General features: G+C 40.8%; 1 protein-coding gene across 1 annotated transcript; it reads right to left on the bottom strand.

The window, feature by feature from the left end:
• Positions 1–1,078: 1,078 nt before the first annotated feature.
• On the bottom strand, positions 1,079–22,116 carry LOC148037407 (S-adenosyl-L-methionine-dependent methyltransferases superfamily protein). Its single transcript, XM_087676318.1, has 3 exons — positions 21,632–22,116; positions 1,852–2,099; positions 1,079–1,770 (listed from the first exon to the last, which is right to left on the bottom strand). Exons 1-3 carry the CDS (start codon positions 22,066–22,068, stop codon positions 1,469–1,471), a joined length of 987 nt encoding a protein of 328 aa, XP_087532444.1. The 5' UTR covers positions 22,069–22,116; the 3' UTR covers positions 1,079–1,468.
• Between the last annotated feature and the right edge of the window lie 205 nt (positions 22,117–22,321).

Below are 22,321 nucleotides of genomic sequence, written 5' to 3'. Positions count from 1 at the left end.
GCATGCTGCAACCCTTTATTATGGTCAACTTCAACATATGAAGTTTGAGTCCAAGGATACAATTCAATCTTTTTTACTCCATGTTACACAAGTACAAGACCAGCTTCAACACATGCAATCTACCCTTCAAGAGGCACATCTAGTGGGCATGGTACTCTACAAGCTCCCCTTGGTGTTTGATGGAGTAGCGAATGCTTTGCAAGCTCAAACATTCCAATGAATGTGTTGTAACCAAGGATAAACTACACGGTTTTAGTCCAACTATAGGATCACTAATGTATCCTCATGTTGATCACCTAACACACCAACGAATAATATCCTAACGTGTCACCAAGGTTTGTCACCTATACACACACATGCATGGATATATGTAGATGAATTTATTTTAATATTGTTAAATTGCATCAAATCATATGTTAAATGGTTGTGAGCGCAACGACAATTCATTAAAGATAGATACAAGAATTTCATCTACACATCACAAATTTCAATGATCACCAAACACAACTTCCTTTAGGAGTCATCCTCCAATTGATAATGCAATACATCACAAATTCCATTGAAGGCTTTCGCCTGTCACATACCAAAGTGTCAATTATTGGAAAACAAGGTTCCTAACCGCTTGAGCTATAAGCATGTGTGCTCAAAATGTCAAACAAATGTACCGTTAACAACCTCCCAAAGCTTTGATACAAGACTTGAAATTCTGGCAACTAAAAAGCTACTCATTGTGAGCTAGGGCAAACATACAAAACTATACCTAACTAAAGTTCACGAGATGATGCCTCTATTTTCATTATTTTCCACAAAGCCAACACTAGTAAGTTGAGTGAACTAACATGAAGACATGCGTTCATTTGGGAAAGGAAATCTAACATAATGTTTAATACAAGTCCTCTCTCTTTTTTCACCCGCAAAGAAGGTCCTCCTCTCTCTCTCTCACATTCCATCACGCCTTTGTAATGAGTATAACCTTGGAAGAAATGCCTGCAACTTCAAGTTAAAGAGCCACCCAAAAAAAACCAAAATATAAATTCATGAAAAGGTGAAATTTGAAGTTTATTGAACATGAAAGGGCTAAGACAAACTCCTTTGCTGATCTTTGATTTTGAAATTGAAGAACAAAAATGGTTGAGACCAATTTGCACCTTTTGAAGTTCACAAACCAGCCTCAAACTACATTGCTTGACAAATTCTTCTTTGAACTGCAAGATGTAGAGTGCTAGAAGTAAGTTGTGCAATATCACAACATTGACAGGCACCCACAACATTATGACCCTCATGTGCAGCAGAAAGACTTGCTGCTTTCCACAACATTGGAAATGATAGAGATATGGTCTTCATTGCACAGACAATCATTCTGTCGATGACAAGTTGCCAATATTATCTGTAAACCTAATCATCTTAACAGTCTTGGCTCTTACAAAGCATGTTGCACTGTCCACAGCTGCCTGACCTTACAGATTGTTCAAGTTGCACGAACAGCAAATGTTAAATAGCCAGTATGACCTCGCGATTCAGAAACAGGCTTTGCCATTACAAAGCCTGAGCCCTTCTCATTTCTCTGTCTCTCATGAGTTTTTTTTCGAGGAACTTTATCAACAGGGTCAGTGTGCCCAAAGGAATCCCCATCTTGTCCTGCATCATGGCGAGTCTTCTTCAAAGGAGGAGAAGATCCGACCGCATCCACATTGCTCCCCAATATGGACTCCGTGAGAAACTCCTCCCTTACCTCATAAGTACGCAAAAGAATCTCAAAGGTCCTCACATCTAGCCAAACAAAGAGGCAAATAAATACCACTTCACAGAGAATAAGCAAGGTCTTATTCACAGATGCTGACAAGTAAATACCTGTGAAATCTTGATTCTGAAAAGCTTCATAAGTTTTCTGAACTTGCTCAATACAAGGGGAGAACGTGCACAAAGCTCCATTCTGATGAAGCATTCTTGTCACAGATGGTATTGCTAACCATGGTTGAGGTAGGTCAAGAAATACAGCGTCTACTTTTCCAGAAAGCTCACTAGGAAATCCCTGTCCTTGTATGTCACGCACATCCACTGTAATCAGCTCAGCCAAACCATTCCTTTCAAAGTCCTGCCTGACAAGACAAAACTCATTGACACATTGCAAAATCATAGTGTCTACAGACACAAATTGCTGAAACAGAACAACCGTGTTGCCATCCTAACATAGCTTACAAAAGTTATGACTTGAAATTAAAAATTTGAGTGATGTTGATAGTCCTGCTAGGTAGGTAGCAATACAAGATTTAGTGAAGTGCACACCTAAAAGCAGAGGCAATTGTGCCCACATAGATCCAACCTATAAATATGGCACGACACAGTCCATACTAGGATAAAGAACAGAGGAACATACAGGGCTGGACATACAGCTCACTGCTGTGAGATGAATGATAAGGGATGTGGAGCTATAGAGCCAACAAGGGTTCATAGCTAAGCCTGGGACCACTAACATGTCAGGTTGCTCAGGCCAAGCTTTCCAACATAAGGCTGGTCTCCCGAGTCCCATCATACAAGGGCAACACATCCTGGGGTGTTGGTGGGAGTGCCAAACAGACCTAGAGTCCCAACTGAGGAGATCATGTGAGATGTAACGCAAATGAGCCCTTGAGTCTTGTTTCTAGGACTCCTTAATTATCCTAACCTTTTGAGCACGTTTACACCTAAGGATCTAGGGCCAATGGTGCAGGTACCCATCTTGGATGTGCAAGGATGTAAGAATACACTCCTGATCAGGCAGGCATTCGTCAAGCAAGAGCATGCACAATTGGTCAAGCACCATAGATTCAATAACTTGTTCATACACCCAACAGAATTTGTGTGCCCCACCAGGGGTGTGAATGAGGCTGCCAAAAGGCCCATGTGCCTATATAGTACACAGACACCTTCGTTCTAAACTTTGGTGCTGCCAACCCTGCAGACTACCCCCCACATCTGCACTTTTGTCACTTGAAACCAGCCTTCCTTCTCAGAGAGGGTGGTACTAACCTAATTTAACAGTAATTACAACAAGCATAAAATTCACATAAATTGAAAATGCACACTTTATCACTTTAATCTTGGATAATGGACACTAGGTTGGCCCCAAAATTGGCGCCCCTTAGTATTTCTTTAGTTTTCATTGCAAATGGATAAAGTACAACTAAGATCCTCTAATCTCCTACATAATCCAAATGTCTTTTGCTGTCAAAACTAACTAACAAGCCTCAAAATTTACCTTGCTTCTTAAAAGACAAATTCAGCCCCAAATCTGATATTGGTTGGTTGGCCTCTTGAATCTCCGTAAATTTTCTCAATTTCAGCTGCTCGAATTCAAGTCCTAGGCCCTCAATTCTGAGCATACATCATGAGGTTGTTGTCAAACCCTAAATTAGGGTTTACAGAGCAAAGATTTTCCAATATCTCCACCTCTGATTAATTCAAATGGCTGGATTTTGCTAAGATAACCTGCGAGAGGGTTGGGGGATAAGAGAGAATGCTGCAGAGAGAGAAATTTCAAAGTTTCATCGTAAGAAACACTGAAAAGCTACTGCCCTACTCAAACAACCATGGAAGTAGCTTAGGACCACCAAAAAGATTGTTGCCCTATCCTGTATGTTGTCATCTACACCAAGAGGACCTTAGGCTGCTATCACTTGCTTCTAGAGACTCCAAACTACTGCCACATGGTGTAGAAATGGTTCTCTTCTTACTCTCTAACAACCTCTTTCTCTCTCACAATGGCTAGAATAGACTTTCACCAAACCCCAAAAACGTTTTTCCCACTTGCATAGGCAAGTTTTGCCAAGGGGCAACCTTCTAATCCTCTATTTTCTAGGATTATTCAACTTATTCAATTAATATTTTAAAAATTAATTTATCAATTATTCTAGTGCCCAAAAAATAATAATTCCACCAACCAATAATTAAATTGGCTAGGCCAATTTATCTTTCAAGTATCTTTGAGCAATTATTAACCCTTAGACCGGCATTAATTAATTAATCAATGTCTGGTCTCTGTTGGATATAGAGCTTGTGTGTGTCCAACAGGGTATGGAGAATGAAGCTCCATAAAAGAGAGAGAGATAGAGAGCTCTTGCATGTACACAACAAGCTAAATAGACTGATATGATAGTTTGTGTTCAAAGTACAAGTGATAGGGCCTAAATATATAGGCTAAGATATCCACCTACACCTTTGATCCTTATTAATTTATTCATTTTTTTATATTGTCTAATAATAATAATTCCACAAGCCAATTTATTTTCTAAGTATCATTCAACAATTATTAACCCTTAGATTGATATTAATTAATTAATTAATGCCTAGTCTCTATTGGGTATGAAGTTGATGTGTATCCAACAGGCAATGGAGAATGAAGCTCCATAAGAGAGAGAGAGAGCTCTCTTGCAAGTACACAACAAGCTGAATAGATATAGTTTGTATTAAAAGTACAAGTGATAGGGCCTCAATATATAGGCTAAGGTATCCACCTACACATTTGACCCTTATTAAATGTTGAGCACTGTACACACAATAACATGTGTTCACACATGGGGATAAATCAATCTCACAAATCCCCCCTTCAGGTCATGGGTGGCTGAACCCGTGACACGAAACATACGAGAAAAGAAAGAAAAGGAAAGGTCTTACCTCGAAGAGACAATGTCTAATCTTGTATAATGATTCAAGAAAGGAGATACATAAGTGAGAGAGATACACCGTTAGGAGAATCATGACATGGTCTATCGAAAAGCTAAGGGACCCAAAGTAAGGCATGGTTCAAAGGTACATGTGCATGGCTCAAAGATAGATCAAAAGCTAACATGGCTAAGAGGCAAACTGGATACATGACAGGAGGCCAAATACATGGATACAACTTTCGGGATCAACTCAGAGATCATGCAATAAGTGTGGTTACAATCCCCCCTAAAATACAGCTCCTAATAGAATCGTAAAAGGAAAGTATAATTCATTTTGGATAAAAATCCGGGCAAAGTTTCTACACTGTAAGTGTTTGAAAAGGTCTTAATACATTCATGGGCATTGCTAGTGTCTAATTCCAAAACATATTTATTTATTTGGGATTCAATTTAAAAAGCGTACTGATAGGGTTCAACATTGTCAAGAGACACTGATTGAACAGATACATTAAGGGCCTTATCGAAGATGGTAGGTGGCTCGTCATAGTCACTATCAGACAAGGTACTAGCAGCGGCATATTGGGCATGTTGCTTGTCTTGCTACTTTTCTTTCTTCTTGTAGCATTGATCGACAGTGTGACCAACACATTTGCAATATTGACACTCGCGCAATTGTTTCTTGGTATAGAAGGTTGGTTGAGACAGAGCAACAACAGTAAATGACTAATTTTTTTCAATTCTTTGCAAAGTCTGAATTTTCTCTCTCGTCTCCCAGACTTTCTACAACCTTGCTCCAAAGATTACAACATTGTGATCACCAAAGGGTAAGAAATTTCACATTTCTCTGCTATAAAACCTAATCTGCAAAAGAAATTAGGGTTTAGCAATAGCCTTGGAAAGCATGCTAGAAATTGAAAGCTTCAAACCTTGGATTCAATAGGACCGAAGCTATTTTCAATCAAATTCTGTTGGGAATAAAGGGCCATCATGCCTTTTATATGTGCACGGGTGTGAACATACCCTTAGCACATTGTACTTTCATATATATATCTATCTAAAACCTAAAGTGGTACACCCGTCATTGTACCAAAAAAAACGTGCTCACACTCTACACTGCTTGCTCTCGCGCTCTCTGTCTCTCACTACGCGTACAACAGTCTGCCTCGATCTCCGTGTCTAATCGATCCCTACAAGCTGGTATCAGAGCCGACAAGAGGCAGTGCGAGCAGGAATCGCTGGCGGGCAACAGTCGAGCAGAACGGGCATTAGCAGGTGACGGGCTGCAGTTGGGGTCGGGGGCCCAATCAAGCTGCGTGACAGGCGTGACAAGTGTGACGGGCTGCGACTAGTCGGAGTCCAGCGTGGACCACGGCGACTGCAACTGACAAGACAAGGTAGCGGGTAGGAGCCGGTGCGTGGCAAGCTACAGAACGACAGGGGCTCCACGATTGACTTGCGACAGGCGCCGTAGCCAACGGGGCAACCAGTGCGAACGGCGAACAGGCGGCGTTAGCATCACGGCGCACCACTAACGGGTCAATGGACCCGTCATCAAAAAAAAAAAATCTCTTCAAAATCCTATGAAATTCCCCCCTCTAACCAAGGTGTTTGCGCACGCACGCGCAATGTGTAAATCTGTGTAGATTTAAGGCCCAAAAATTTAGGGCTTTTCCCAGATTTGGAAAATTTAATGCAGGGCAAGCAAATCTGTTTCGGAAATTGCAAGAATTTGTGGCACTCTGTCCACGAGATTTGAGGCTTTTCATGTACACGCACAAATTGGGCTGAAATTAACCCAATTTCTCGACATGAGGCACATTGGACCCCGTGCAATTTGGGGCTTTTGCAATTTGGGCAAAATTTGTGCAGCATTTGGTCATTTTATGTACATGCAAGTTGAATTCTGTGCAATTTGGACATCAACACTTAGTAAAATTTGGGGGTTTTGCTGAAATTGCTTTATTTTGGCAAAATTGGACAGTCCTATGCAGATGCGTGTTTGACACTTTGAGCACAAAATTTTGGGGCTTTTGACCGTTTCGTGTCAAATTTTATGCCCGTGGGTACATATACAACAGAAATTGCAGCTGAAATTTTGGGATTTCTCATGTAATGTGATGCACATGCCCTTGGAACAGCTGTAATCAGTTGGATAATGCTATAGCACTTGGTTTGATGCTTCTGAAAACTTAATTACAGATCTGAAATCTGTACTTCTGCATGGTCATTTATTGCTGATTGGTACTTGTTTGTACCTTGGTCACTTGGGTGACAGTTTGGACCTGCATTTGCTGGTTTTTTTATCACATTTGGGCTGAAAATCATGGCTGGCAGCAATGACAGCAGTAATTTGATGCACATAAAGAAGCTTGAAGGCACACATAATTTTGCAGTGTGGCAAAAACAGTGCTACAATATCCTGTTATAAAAGAAACAGGCAAAGCCAATCAAAACCAAAGGGGCAAAGCCTGCGATGATTGGGATGAGTTGAATGAGCTTGCACGCTCAACCATAGAGCTATCGATTTCTGATGCCTTGCTCTTCAACATTCAAGGTTTGGATTCTGCATATGCTATATGGACTAGACTGGAAGAACTGTATGCACAGAAGAGTGCTGCAAGCAAAGTGTATTGGCTGAAAAAGCTTATGGATTTGTGTATGAAAGAAGGTACAACAATGTCTACTCACCCGAGTGAGTTTAACTCCATTTTCAGCCAACTGGTTGCCTTGAAGTTCATGATTGATGAGGAATTTAAGGCTACTTTATTGCTTTGCACTCTACCAGAGAGTTGGGATACATTCAGGACTGCTATGAGAAATTCTAATGTGATTCTTTTGTATGCTAATGTAGAGAGTTCTCTACTTATGGAAGAGATGAATCGGCAAAACAATGCATCCAATAAGTCTTCCAGTGCTTTGCATACTAGGGGCAGATCACAGCAAAAAGAGTAAATATGATGGCAAGGGACGAAGTAAATCACGTGGCAAAGATGTTGAATGCCATCATTGTGGCAAGAAGGATCACTTTAAACGTGACTGCTTACAAATGGAAGAAAGAGAAAGGAAAAGGCAAGAATACAGATGATAGCAAGGAAGAGAAGGACAGTCAGCCTAAGAAAAGCAGTGTAAAAATTGAAGAGGTGAATGTAGTCACTTACGACAGTGATAGTGAAAGTGACGTACTCTTTGTCTCTTCACACTTTGGTACACATGCTTTACTTCCAGATACAGATTATGACATATATACCTGGATTCTCGATTCAGGTGCTTCCTTTCATATCACCCCTCATCGTGAGTGGTTTTTCACCTATACAGGGGGTCAACATGGTGTTGTCCATCTTGGGGACAACTATGCATGTGAGATTGCAGGTATTAGCAGTGTGCAGTTATAGTTTCAGCATGGCTCTATCTTTACACTTCAGCATGTACGGCATGTACCTCAGCTCAAGAAGAGCTTGATTAGCACAAGGCAGCTAGATGATGATGGTTTTCATACCACCTTTGGTGATGGAAAATGGAAGATCTATAAGGGATCTAGGGTTATTGCCAGAGGTTGCAAGAGTGATACCTTGTATCCACTTCATGTATCTAGTGTGCGTGTCCATGTTGTTGCCGTGACCAAGCAGCCAAGCGTTTCTTTGTGGCATGGCCGGTTGGGACACATGAGTCAAACATGAATGAAAGTGCTTTCTCGTTTGGGTTACTTGCCTTGTTTTCGTTATGCTGATTTTGAGCATTGTGATCATTGCATTTATGGCAAACATGCACAGACGTCACATAAAAAGTCTCTTTCTTTGAAATCTTCTTCTCTAGAGTTAGTACATTCGGATGTATATCAAATGCCAAGATTATCTTTAGGGGGAAATAAATATTTTGTCACCTTTGTCGATGATGCTACACGGAAAGTATGGGTTTACCCTATTTGTAACAAGGATGAAGTGCTTGATAAGTTTAAAATTTTCTTGGCATTAGCTGAAAATCAGACAGATAAGACACTTAAGTTTCTTCACTCTGACAATGGTGAGGAATATGTGTCCAAGGCCTTTCAGGCATTTTGTGACAGCAAAGGGATAAAGAGGGAGCTCATTGCCCCTCATAATCCGCCCCAAAATGGAGTTGTAGAGCATATGAATCGGACCATACAGGATAAGGTCCGTACGATACTGTCTCATGCTACATTACCCCATGGTTTTTGGACAAAGGCCATTATGACAGCCGTTCACCTAATTAATCGATCACCAAATAGGTCTTTGGCGGGGGGGGGGGAGGAGTTTCCCAAGAAGCGTGGTCGGGCAAGCCACCTTCATATGCTCATCTGAAAGTGTTTGGCTGCGAGGCTTTTGTGCACATTCGTAAAGAAAAGTGCAGCAAACTTGAGCCAAGGTCCTGTAAATGCATTTCCCTAGGATATGGTGACGAGGGTGAAATGGGATATAAATTGTGGAATCCCGAGAAAAGGAAGGTAGTATGCAGCAATGACGTTATCTTCCGGGAAGATTGCATACAGAAACAGCCCGAAAAGACTGAGGAGGTCTGTAGGGTTGTATTTTGGGAAGAAATACATTTTGGACAGCAAAATGTGCCCGCTGTACAGCAGCAAATACCTGCTGTAAATGAACCTGTAAATGCAAGAAATGATGCTGGAAATAATCAGCCAGCTATTGCCCATGAAAATGAGCCATTACATGTGCAAGAACAGCCAGGACAGCAAGCTGTTAATGCTGATTTGCAGGCTGAAATGCCAGGACAACAAGCTGAAAATGGAAATTTGCAAGAACAGCCAGCAAACAATGACCATTGGGTTAGGAGATCGTTTAAGGCTACTAGACAACCTGACAGGTTTGTTCCTAGTGCAATTAATGTGGCTGATTATGTCATGTTGACAAACTGTGGTGAACCATCTTGCTTCAAGGAAGCAATGGACAAACAGGACAGCAAGAAATGGTATAAAGCCATGCTCTCAGAGACGGAATCTCTTGGAAAAAATGGCCCTTGGGACTTGGTACAGTTGCCTTAAGGGCAGAAAACCCTTCATGCAAATGGGTTTACAAGATGAAGGTCACTTCTCGTTCCTCACCAAAGTACAAAGCAAGATTGGTTGCAAAAGGGTACAAGCAAGAGCATGGAATTGACTTTGATGAGATTTTCTCTCCTGTAGTCAAGATAACTATATTGAGAACCATTTTAGACTTGGTTGCAGTTGAGGATATGGAGCTCACACAGATGGATGTAAAGACTGCGTTTTTACATGGTGATCTGCATGAAGACATATATATGCAACATCCTGAAAGGTTTGTTAAACAAGGGAATGAAAAAATGCTATGTAAACTCAAAAGGAGTTTGTATGGGCTGAAACAAACACCAAGAGAATGATATCATAAATTTGATACATTCATACAATCCCAAGGCTTTCATAAAAGTCAAGTGGATCACTGCTTGTACACCAAGAAGACAACAGATGGCAGCCTGATTATCTTGGTTTTGTATGTTGATGACATGCTAATTGCTAGCAGGGATACTCATGCCTTGGACTCACTGAAGCAAAGTCTTCATGGCAGCTTTGACATGAAGGATCTTGGTGATGCAAATCACATTCTTGGCATGCGAATACTCAGAGAAAGATCGAAAGGCTTACTCTATCTATCTCAGCAGAAGTATATCTTCAAAGTTTTGCACCGTTTCAATATGGAGGGGGAGAAAACAATTGGGGTTCCATTGCCTCCATATGTGAAACTTAGTGCAAAGGACAGCCCTACATCTGATGATAAGAAGGCTGAAATGGCCAAGATACCATATGCTTCAGCCGTTGGCAATTTGATGTATGCTATGGTTGCTGCACGTCCTAACATTGCCTTTGCAGTGGGAGTGGTTAGCAGATACATGGCAACCCCTAGCAAGAAGCATTGGGATGCAGGAAAGGTATTATGAGATACCTCAAAGACACAAAGGAGTTGTGCATCTCCTTTGGAAAGCAGAAGGCATCTGTTGTTGGCTTTACGGATGCAGACTATGCTGGTCATGCAGACTGTAGGAAGTCCACTTCTAGGTATGTGTTTACTTTCACAGGAGGAGCAGTCTCTTGGATCTCCAAGCTACAAAAGTGTGTTGCATTGTCTACTACAGAGGCAAAGTATGTGGTTGCCACTGAGGCATGCAAGGAGGCTTTATGGCTTTCATGTCTGGTGGGAGAGCTTGGCATCACAGAGTTACCTGTTCTCCATTGTGATAGTCAGAGTGCTATCATGCTAGCACAAAATCCTGTCTTTCATGCAAAGACAAAGCACATACAGGTGAAGTACCACTTCATTAGAGATGTACTTGACACCAAGAGCATTGAGCTTGTCAAAGTGCATACAAATGATAATCCTACAGACCTTCTCACAAAGGGTCTTCCAGCAGAGCGGTTTGCTCATTATTGACAAATGATGGAAATTAGATAGATATATTTATTTCAGCTTTGTACATACCTAGACTTAGCTGATTCTTTTCTCCTCTTAAGGCACATTGCCATTAGGTAAAAGGTTGTTGGGAATAAAGGGCCATCGTGCCTTTTATATGTACACGAATGTAAACACACTCTTAGCACATTGTACTTTCATATATATATATATATATATATATATATATATATATATATATATATATATATATATATATATATATATATATATATATATATATATATATATATATATATATATATATCTAAAACCTAAAGTGGTACACTCGTCATCGTACCAAAAAAAACGTGCTCACACTCTACACTGCTTGCTCTCGCTCTCTCTCTATGTCTCTCACTATACGTACGACAGTCTGCCTCGATCTCCGTGTCTAATCGATCCCTACAAATTCAAGTGGAGAGACCAGTAAATCAATGAATTTGGGGCATTTTCCATCTCCATCAAAGCGGGTGAAGGCCTAATGACTGCCCAAATCAAGGTATAAATCAGATTGAAGGCTTACTGGTCATTTTGGACAACAAGGGGAGTTACAATACCGAAAGGCATTGGGAAAATCCCATTGTTACATCAACTTCTTCTTCAATTAAGTTAAAGAAATACCAAAAGAGGCGCCAATTTTGGGACCAACATAGTGTCCATTGTCCAAGATTGTCAATTAATTTGCATCTCTCAATTTTATAATAAATGTTGCTGCTATAACTATGTTGTCATCAAGGAATTACCACCCATCCACCAAAGAAATGTTGGTTTCATGTACCCTCATGTAAGCTCACACTAGGAATAAATCCCATTCTCTATCAAACACCTCATCATGATTTTGGATATCAATCCCAACTCCAAGATTTCAAACTACCACAAACTTCGGCCAATGCGTCAAGGAAACCCCTCCCTAGATCCTATGCACCTATATAGAAGTATAGATGAGGCTTGACTATCCCACCATCACCACCCTCTCACACTCTCTCACTAGCACTGGAGAGTTGTGAAGAATGACCCACATCACCTGTACTAGTGAGCTACAAGGAAGGCCCCTACTACCATTGTCGAAGCCGAATGACTAGAACCTAAACCTAGGCTTGTAGATGATTTCCACTCCTTTCACAATGTTGTTGATGTCCTGCAACCCTTCCAACGATGTCCATTCTTGCCACAATAATAGCACTAACACTTTTTCTTTTTCTTCTATATATCACCCATCTTTGAAACTCGAACATCTAGAACATCGAGAGATAGCACCCTCACCAAAACCTTATAACTTTAGTTGCGTTCACACTAAGATATGAAAAAGAACTAAAGACTAAAACATTACGCACTGCCCATAGAATTGGCAAATTCTAACATCCTCTTGTAGTGCCAATGTGACAAAGTATATAAATGATCAATCATCAAAGAGTAGCAAGTTTAAGGACTTGTGAAAAACCTCAAACTTCTCATGAGATAGTGCCTTGGTGAAAATGTCTACAACATTTTCCTCTATAAGAACATACATCAAGCTGATCTCTCCTACATAACATCTCTCTCTAGCATAATGGTAATGTACCTCAATATATTTCGTGCGAGCATGAAACACACGATTTCATGCCATTGCAATAGCACTTTGACTGTCAAAAAAAATGGGTGAAGGACCCTCCAATGGTAAATGTAGATCGACCAACAATCCATGCAACCATACGCATTCCACTGTTGCCATGAAGGTTGCTTTGCACTCAGCCTCACAAGACAAGGTAGCCACTGTAAAATGTTTCTTGCTTAGCCATGAAATGCATGAATGGCCCAAAACGAAAATGTGTCCACTAGTAGGCTGCCTAGTGTTTGCATCACCAACCCAATCTAGATCACTGTAAGCCTATAATTGCAAGTCTCCCTTCCCCCCCCCCCCCCTCCGAAAATAATTATGCATGTGACTGAGTACCTTGCAAGTATCTAAAGATTTACTTAACAACTTATCAATGTATAGTCTGTGGGCTATGCATATACTTGCTCACCCAAGATACAGCATACTAAATGTTAAGGCATGTGTTGCAAAGATAAATAAGACAGCCAACAGTCTAGCTGTAAATTGCAACATCAAGCATTTCTTTACCATCATGCATAGACAACTTTAAGCTTGGTTCCATAGCAGTGCACATAGGTTTGCAATCTTGCATATTAAACCTATGTAACAACTTATCCACATACTGTGATTGTGACATGATGATACCATGCTCATTTTGGGTTAACTAAATCCCCAAATAATAGTATAGACAGCCCATATCTGACATAGCAAATGCATGTTTTGATTCAATCCTGAAATTTGCAATTTCTACTTCTGAAGGTTCAATGAGTAGCATGTCATCTACATAAAAAATGATAATGAACAAGTCCTCCCCTTCATTCTTAATGTATAGAGTGAGAGCAGTTGGACTATTTTTGAACCTTTGCTGGCCAAATACGCATCAATTTTAGAGTACCATGCACAAGAAGCCTATTTGAGACCATAAAGAGCTTTGTTTGGCTTGCATAAAATGTGCTCTTTCCCCTTAACCATAAACCCTAGAGGTTATAACACATAAACATCCTCATGTAAATCCCCATTTAAGAATGTTGTCTTAATGTCCAATTGATGTACTTTCTAACCATAATTTGCAACCATAGCAATTATACATCTCACCGTACTCATACGGGATGTAGAAGCAAAAGTCTCTTCATAATCTATGCCCTTCTTCAACCTTGGGTTTCTTGCCATGCCAAGCTTCAAACGGGGTGATCGTCTTTGGTGCCTTAGTGAGAACAATATTCAACACATGATTTGCATACTAAAGGCCTTCTAACCAAAATTTATGAGGCAGCCCATTGCTTTTGAGCATACAATGAGTCATCTCCATAAGAGTGTGATTCTTCCTTTCAGCAACACCATTCTGCTGAGGAGTCATTCTAACAGTGGCTTGATGTGTAATGCCATGATCAAGCAAATATGTCTCAAAAGCACGAGACATGTACTCCCTCCCCCCTCTATCCATGTGAAGTGTTTGCACTTTCAAGCCAGTTTCAGCCTCAAGCTTTGCAACAAGATGTTTAAAATACATTAACACATCAAATTTCGCTTTCAGCCCATACAGCCATGAATACCGAGAGTAGTCATCAATAAATGTAACAAAGTAAAGATAACCTCCAAGTGCACGTGTCCTCATGGGACCACAAACATCAGAGCGAATATGTTGCAATTTGTGGACAGCACACACTACACCATCCTTTGAAGGCAAATCTATGCATCTTGCCCAAAATACATCCCTCGCATGCATAAGGAGGTGGAGTCTCCACTAGAGGCAATGCATCTACCATATGACACCTCTCTGAAGGGTCATCAAACTCCCAAAACTCACATGTCCATAGCAGGCATGTCATAGCTCTACATACTGAATAGCGGGCAGTAGAGTAGTGACTGCCAAAGCATCATGAGATTATGCACCATAGGTATCCAACAAAACAAACCCTTATACACGGTCCCAAATAGCTAGAGTACATAATCCATCTCCCTATCTCTAACAATGCATGTCATCCTCAAAGATGACCTCAAAGCCATGCTTGTTAAATGTAGAGATAGACAACAAGTTCTTTGTAATACCAAGCACAAACAAGACATCTAGAAACATGAAGTCAAAACCATCTGCAGCAATAATAGTGATTGTCCTAATGCCACAAGCATCATAACTATTGTTGTTCGCACATGTAACAGGCTTCCCAACAACCGCTAAATGCAAAGAGAAAAACAAACACTTCCTAGAAGTGATGTGTTTTGAGTGTCACTATCAAAATACCATGTTTATTGCGTTTTAGCAACATTAAATGTTGAATCAGCTATTAAAGAATCATAACTGCAAATCAGAAATGCATAGTTCTCCTCCACAAAGTTGGCTAAAGCATCAACATCAGTAGATTTGCTGGTTGGCTGATGTCTCTTGGACAGCCAAACCGAAGTCCTTTTTCTTCTCTTTGGCTAATCTCTTATGGCATTCATCAATATAGTGACCTGGCTTCTTGGAATAATGACATTTCCCCTTTTTTATAGACTTTTCTATGTCTTGGACAGCCTTATTTGATGGCTGTCCAGCATCACCCTTTTGTTGATTCGTTGCATTTTGCTCGACTTTTCCTTTGCCTTTGAACTTGGAAAGAATAGCCACATCTCCTAAACACAATACAACATTCTTCCGAGTTTGTTCCTCTTGCAACAAGAGGCCTTCCAACTCCATAGATGTAAGGGGCTGTCCCCTTGAAGACAAAATCGAAGAGGGATGGAAACCAAGATACAACTCTGAAAGAGAGTTCAGTGCGATATTTGCCAATTTAGCATCCTGAATTATTTCATCCACATTGAGCAGCTGCTCACGCAAATCCTGTATGTGAGTAAGGCGATCTGTCATGCTATCACCCTCATCCATATTCACATTGGTCAACTCTCTATGAAGATAAGATATTCTGGCCTCGTTACGGGCTGCAAATATACGCTCAAGTACATCCCATGCTGATTTTGAGGTCTTACAGGATTGGATGTGTAGAATAATCGATCTTTTCACTAACAAGGCAATCAAAGAAAGTACATGTGCATCTTTTGAGTCCCATCTCCTGTGATCCTCAGTAGGAGGGAGAGGAGGAGCAATAGCACCAGCAGCCTGTCCTCTAGCGTTACGCTGAGATGTTTAAGGTGCAAGACCTCCTGGTCTACAAATCACTTGTAGACCAAATCTATCAAGTTTGTCCTCCTGTGTGAAGACATTAAGAATGTTGCTCTGATCATTAGTCCCTTCAAGTGCCATGCTATCAGTAATGGACAAAAATCTGCAATCAAATACTTCTCTGCTGAAGTATAGATTGTACTCCTCAAAGTACCAAAAATCCCCTCGGGATTATGCAACAAAGTACCAAATTGTCACACAAATACCAAAGTATGCCCAATTTGATCCAAATCAACACTCAGCTAAGAAATAACAGCAATGCACTGTTGTACCACACTTGCCTCGTAATGCATGACCTTACCAAATTTACTGAATTTTCCCAAAATTTTCTGCTCAATTTAATTGTAACAATAATTAAATGTTGTTGTACCGCTTGTTTTCTGCCTTGGAATGCGTGTCAAGCACAAGCCCCAAATTTCTTCCTAAATTTTCAAAGATATTGAAGAAATTTGTACCTTACAACTTGAATTTTTGCAGTAATGTCACTTCGGGTGCATACGAACAACGAACAGCAGCTAAAGTCTGCCTCGTGATATGTGTCAGAGCCTCTAAGAGAAAAAGCCCCAAATTTCTTACAACAAACGTCGATGAAATTATACAATGTCGATGTTTCCAATGAAGATTCGCATGTGGGATTGCAAATCGAGCAAAAGCCCAAAAAATTTTGGTAGAAATGTCAAAGAAATTGTGAAATTTCTTGAAATTGGTTATCAATTTAAACTGTAGGAGTGAAATTTGACAAAAGCCCCAAATTTTCGGGATGCACGAGCTTAGATTTGGAAAGAGAAGACCAAAATGAATAGGAAATTGCAGAAATTTCCAAAAAAAAACCAAATCTAAAAATTAGGGTTTATGCACTTTTTAGGATTTGTAGAAAACCACAAGCAAAGCTAAGAATATGGCGGGCAAAGGTGAGAAAATAAGGGGCAGAGCTGAAAACAGCAGTAGTTCCTCCAAAACAATAGCTCCTTGGACTGAATGTAGGCTGCATATGGGACTATGCGTGCGATTGCGCATGGGGCTACGCACAGACTAAAAACAACAATAGCTTGTCCTTCTCTTCCTCAGGCTGAGAGCTAGCTGACAGCAACAGGATCTTAGGCGGGATAGCTCCTCAGATTGAATGCAGGCTGCATATGGGACTATGCGTGCGATTGTGCATGGGGCTACGCACAGACTGAAAACAACAATAGCTTGTCCTTCTCTTCCTCAGGCTGAGAGCTAGCTGACAGCAACAAGACCTTAGGCGGGCCAGCACCAACTAACGGTGGCTGAACAGAATCCGTGCGTAGATCCTAATCTAATATCAAAAGTTGGAAAATAACAACCAACTATGGAGGAGATTAAAGAGAGACAATGAGAGTGTGCTGAAGCAAAAGAGTAGAGCGTACTTGTTGAACTGAAAGAATGAGAATGAAAGATACAAGATAGATCTAAGATAAACCTACTCTAATATCAAAAGTTGGAAAATGACAACCAACTATGGAGGAGATTAAAGAGAGATAATGAGAGTGTGCTGAAGCAAAAGAGTAGAGTGTACTTGTTGAACTGAAAGAATGAGAATGAAAGATACAAGATAGGTCTAAGATAAACCTGGCTCAAAATCAACTAGAGTTAGCTGACTCCTCTAACCCTGAGAGTGGTGACACAACTTATAACTTTAGTTGTGTTCACACTAAGAATTGAAAAGCTAAAGACTAAAACACTGGACACCACCCATAGAATTGGCAAATCCTAACATAGATTAAGAAGTAATTGTAGCAAAGATGAAGAAAATAGGCTAGTTCCTCTTGAACAGAAGATATATAGGCAAGATACAAGAAGACCAGCACTAAATGTAGTCATCCCACCTACAAAGAAAGCAAACTAGGAAGCACAGAGGGCTGTTGTCGAAACACACAATTCAAGGGCTGGATACTAGCCAAAAATCTGCAATAGAGGGTCGCCCAAGCTGGATCAGCAATCATAGCAATCAAAACACATCTGAGAAGGAGCAAGAGATGAAAACGCAAACCTTTAACAACAAAAAACGGCTCCAAGATCGCGAACATAAACATTCAATACCATGTCAAAAGAGGGTGCAGGAATGGAAGCACAGAAATCTGTTGTAATAATCTGCATAACACGAGAGGAGAGGAGAGAAACACTGCAAAGAAAAGAACACTACAAAGAGAACTCAAAAGAAAACAAATGCTTAGGAAATGGAATCCATATTCCAAGACGAGACAATACAAAAACAATAGTGAGTCACCAACTCTCTAGGGCACCAGCTCCCTCCCTCTACCAAAATCAGCGCGTAGATGTGTGCTCAACTAAATAACGAAAGGGAATGCCTAGCCTATAAATATGCCCTCGGTGCAATCAGGTCAGCCAGCAATTTGGCAGTTGGCCAGCATAATAATGATTAGCCAGCCATACAACAAACGCCAAAAACAAGTGACATCATCACTAAAAACATCAGTGGAAAGAAATGCACCCAGCCCATTGGATCACGCATAGACTCACACATGAACTGGCAACATCCACGAACACAAAACCAACGGGCCATGTACACCAAAAGAATCAATATCATGACCAGTCATACCTTGAAACACAGATCCACCACCAAAATATCTTGAATGTCCCACATGTTGAGACTTTTCTTGCTGTCCCAAAGGCATAGAGTATGCATTTCCAAAATTCCCATGCATTTTTGGACCATGTCCCAAAGCAAATATTTGCATCTATTCATTAGATGCATTTGGCCCATTTTTAGGCTGTACCACATCCACTTTCTATGTTACATACTATCCCAAAGTATCGAGAGGTGCTTTCCCCTTTTTATCTTTACTGCCCATCTTTGGTACCTACAAAAAATCAGCCAACCATGGATCTTTGGTGAGCTAAGACAAAGTACCCACTATCACCATAAGTCGAACCTTAAATTGGGCATCCAAAACCTCTTCCTCTTGCTGATTTCAACATCTAAAGGCATTGCAATTCCAACTTCACGAGCAAAACCAGCACCCCTGCCCATGCTAAAGGCTCATTCCAAGATCAAGCAATCCATTATTTCCATTGTCTTCAGACTCCTAAGTGTGAGGCATCATTATAGTGAGATTCTTCACTACTTGAAGACATGCTTGCTGAATTTTATGACAGCTAAGAACAATTTCAAGAAACTCCTTTAATCTAGCTTGTAGTCAGGTGCCACAAGCCAACCTACTCAAAGGAGTTGATGTATCCCATCAATGGAACCATGAAACCAGCCTTCCTTGACTAAGAAGAGTGATCGGACCCTAATTTACAATTGGTTACAAAAAGCAATTAATGTATAAAATCAATGATAAGTTGAAAATTCAGCACTTTTCCACTTGGCCTAGATTGCCCTCAAGACAAAAGATGATCCAACAATAATTGGCCCCAAAACCTTGGCCTCCCTTGTGGCATTTCTTTTCACAATAATTCTAGTAATTGAGTACAACTAGGATAGGTCGAAGCTATGGAATTAGGAAGACCAAGCCAAGAACTTGAAATCCCTCCAAGTTCCTTGGATTGAAATCTTTCAAGTTCCGTCATATGAAATCCCTTTGATTCCAACAGATCAAGGCTTGATCCCTCATAATTCTAGAACAACTTCATGTTCTCTGCAACCATCAAACCTAATTTCCAATTTGCCCTTTGATTACACATCCAGAGGATGCTAAATTAGATCTTCCTTAGTTGCGTGCAAATTAGTCATGTTGTACACCACCAAATTTCCCCCAATCTATTGTCCATTGACTAAACTTACTACAACAACCTTCACAAAGGCATGCATACATGCATCCCAAGGCAAACATGCAAATCCTAATCCATACTGGTTAGGAATCTAGGATCAGCAAAGTCCCAATAGCAATACTTCAAGTCCAAAATTAAGACTTGAATCATCAATTTTCTTCACCAGATTGCACATGCATCAAGCAAGAGGGAGAGAAACGGTGCGAGAGAATTTTTTTAATTTCCAACCTTGAAAATGCCTAAAAATAGATCGGTTGAATAAAAATTACCCTAAAAGCTATCGTTGGCACATCAAACGATGCTTCTACAACAATCACCAGCCCAAAATAGTGCCCCAAAAGTGTCATCTATTATTGAATGCCCCCAAATGTTGTCGTTTGCTGTCCTTTGCCCTAGATTGATCCTCAAAATAGTTTACCTACTCTCCATGGTGGTCCACTCTTCTCTCCACCCCCAAAATTTCCCTGAATGGCCTCCCCCAATCTTGCATAGCTATGAACATGGCCACATGCCAAGTAGCAAAATTGTGCATGAAAAACTCAGCCTCTAGACTAAATTTCCAGCCATTAATAATCCAATAAAAATGAAAAATACTTGGCCCTACCTAAGTATTGGCCACTACCTAGTTCTCAATTTCAAATTCCTAACCACATTCAACCTACAAGTATTGAAAGTTTTCACAAACCTTAGTCCAAGTTATTAAATGATTTAATTCTCTAACCCCCTTGACACCAAAAGTCATCCCAAGGGGCTACTTGATGTCTCTCACCGAGATCTATCCCAACTACACTAGCATCTGTCCACCACAATTTTCGCCAATGTCCCCCATGGCCTAGCTAGGGTTGTCTACCTCCATTGTGACTCGCATTCAACTTGATCTCACTTGTGTGCCACACATGTGAACAAATTAATTATCCCAAGAGCATCAGATTAAAATGAGCCTTGACACCGCATGACATCTCCAAGATAGTATCATCAACAACCTTGAAAAATAGAACTCCCACAAGTAATCGTGCCCAACTATTCCCCTTGAGATCTAAAAGGTAGTCCATGCAAGATCTAAGAGATGTTGGACAATGCTTCTTTAGGAGGGGTACATTGGAGCAACAAAGGAGTTCCTAAGAAAACATTTATCAATTAAGCAAGTCTAGGGGCTGCATGGACTACCTCATAAAGATGTTAAAGATAGCTACTTCATGATTGGCCTTAAAGATCTTAAGCAAGGTCCACGATGAGATGCAAGGAACTTGGAACAAACAAACAAGATTTCCAAAACTAAATTCCCATAATTAAGTCTTGTAACGTAGCCTGTTACCAAACAAAGAAGATTTCCACAACTAAGTTCCCATAATTAAGTCTTGTAACCTAGTCTATTAGCAAATCCCTTGCCAAGCCTAAGGGACTTAAAACAAACAAACAAGATTTCTGCAACTAAATTATCATAGTTAAGTCTCGTGACGTAGTCTATTACCAAATCCCTTACCAGGCTTAATGGTAGTTGCTTGATGATATAGTTATCAAGCCTTGCAACCTTTTCTATTATCAAATCCCTTGCCAAGCCCAACAATGGTTGCTTGATGATAAAGTTATAGCTTCCATCTAAATAAGTTCAAAGCCTTTGCAAATCAACTAGATATGTTACCTCACCCTTCTCTTCGTTTTCTTGCTTACTTTTAACATAACATTACTTTTGTCTTCATGCACTTTCCAAAAGGAGACAATCATGGTAACACGAATTGTTCAATATCACTCAAGGAAATCTATTAGTTGTTGATATCTACTTTGCTTGATAGTTTTTCTACTATACTTTCAGTTAGAAAAAGACTTTATCAGTGTTCAGTTCCAGTGCACAGTGCTATCAAAATGGCAGCCAAGTCTTGAATTCATGCCCATTAAAAGTATGGAGAAGCTCTGTTCCACTCTCGCTGTTATCAGCTAAAACTTGAAGTGGTTTGTTACAAAAGCCGCAACTTGGCATTCAGATATTCAAAAACAACCAGGGCCTGACACATTCAGACTTCTGAAACCAGACAATCGGAGCCAAGTCACTGACCTCGCCGAGCTTGCACGCTGCTCATGAAAATCAAAAGTGTAGACATGACCAGAGGGAGCAACAGCACGCGCTAAGGAGGTGGTGAGGGAGCCACTGCCGGTGCCAGACTCGAGCACAATGTTGCCGGGCCGGAGCTCCAGGTAAGAGACGACCAAGCTGATGTCGGCGATGTACAGGATCTGCGTGCGGTGGCTGAGGACGCAGGTCCACAGCTCCGGCGTCGGAGCCAGCAGGTAGACGAAGCCGGAGCCCGACTTCCCTGATACTTTGCAGCCGAAGGGCCTGCCCAGCCACTCCGAGTGCGGGAAGACGCCATACCTGTTCTGCAGCTCTGCCCCCTTGGCCACGGCCACTGCCTTCATGCGATCATGCCTCTCGTACACGATCACCAGGTCCCCTTCTTTGATCACCACGTCTTTCACCGGGCGAGCTAACATCCTGTGCTCGCTGAAAGAATTTCAGTCTCTTGAACTTGAAGCAATTTTCCTACCAAGTCCATATAAGGCTTTCCTACCAAGTCCATATAAGGCTGGTTACACACCAAGTAATGGACGGCCAACCCCCGCCGAGAGTGTGGGCATGCACTTTTTGAAACCGGCCACAGACATGGGCATCGTATCTTTACACACCAAATGGATACAGTTTGTAAAAAAATAAAAAAGAACAAACTTGTAGATCTTTTGATTGGTT

This window comes from Lygodium microphyllum, chromosome 4 (genome assembly GCF_053477565.2).
Source record: "Lygodium microphyllum isolate KBCC chromosome 4, Lygodium_microphyllum_v1.1.10, whole genome shotgun sequence".
In the NCBI taxonomy this organism is placed as follows: domain Eukaryota; kingdom Viridiplantae; phylum Streptophyta; class Polypodiopsida; order Schizaeales; family Lygodiaceae; genus Lygodium; species Lygodium microphyllum.
Note: the sequence above shows the minus strand (reverse complement) of the source record. Positions and strands in the feature narration are given on the sequence as shown.

What these genes read in the sequence shown, in the direction of transcription:
- LOC148037407 (XM_087676318.1), bottom strand. Translation starts at nt 22,068, where the DNA reads ATGTTAGCTCGCCCGGTGAAAGACGTGGTGATCAAAGAAGGGGACCTG. An exon ending in CAGCGTGCAAGCTCGGCGAG is followed by an intron (nt 2,100 to 21,631) that starts GTCAGTGACTTG and finishes TTGTCTTGTCAG; the next exon opens with GCAGGACTTTGAAAGGAATG. An exon ending in TCAGAATCAAGATTTCACAG is followed by an intron (nt 1,771 to 1,851) that starts GTATTTACTTGT and finishes TTGTTTGGCTAG; the next exon opens with ATGTGAGGACCTTTGAGATT.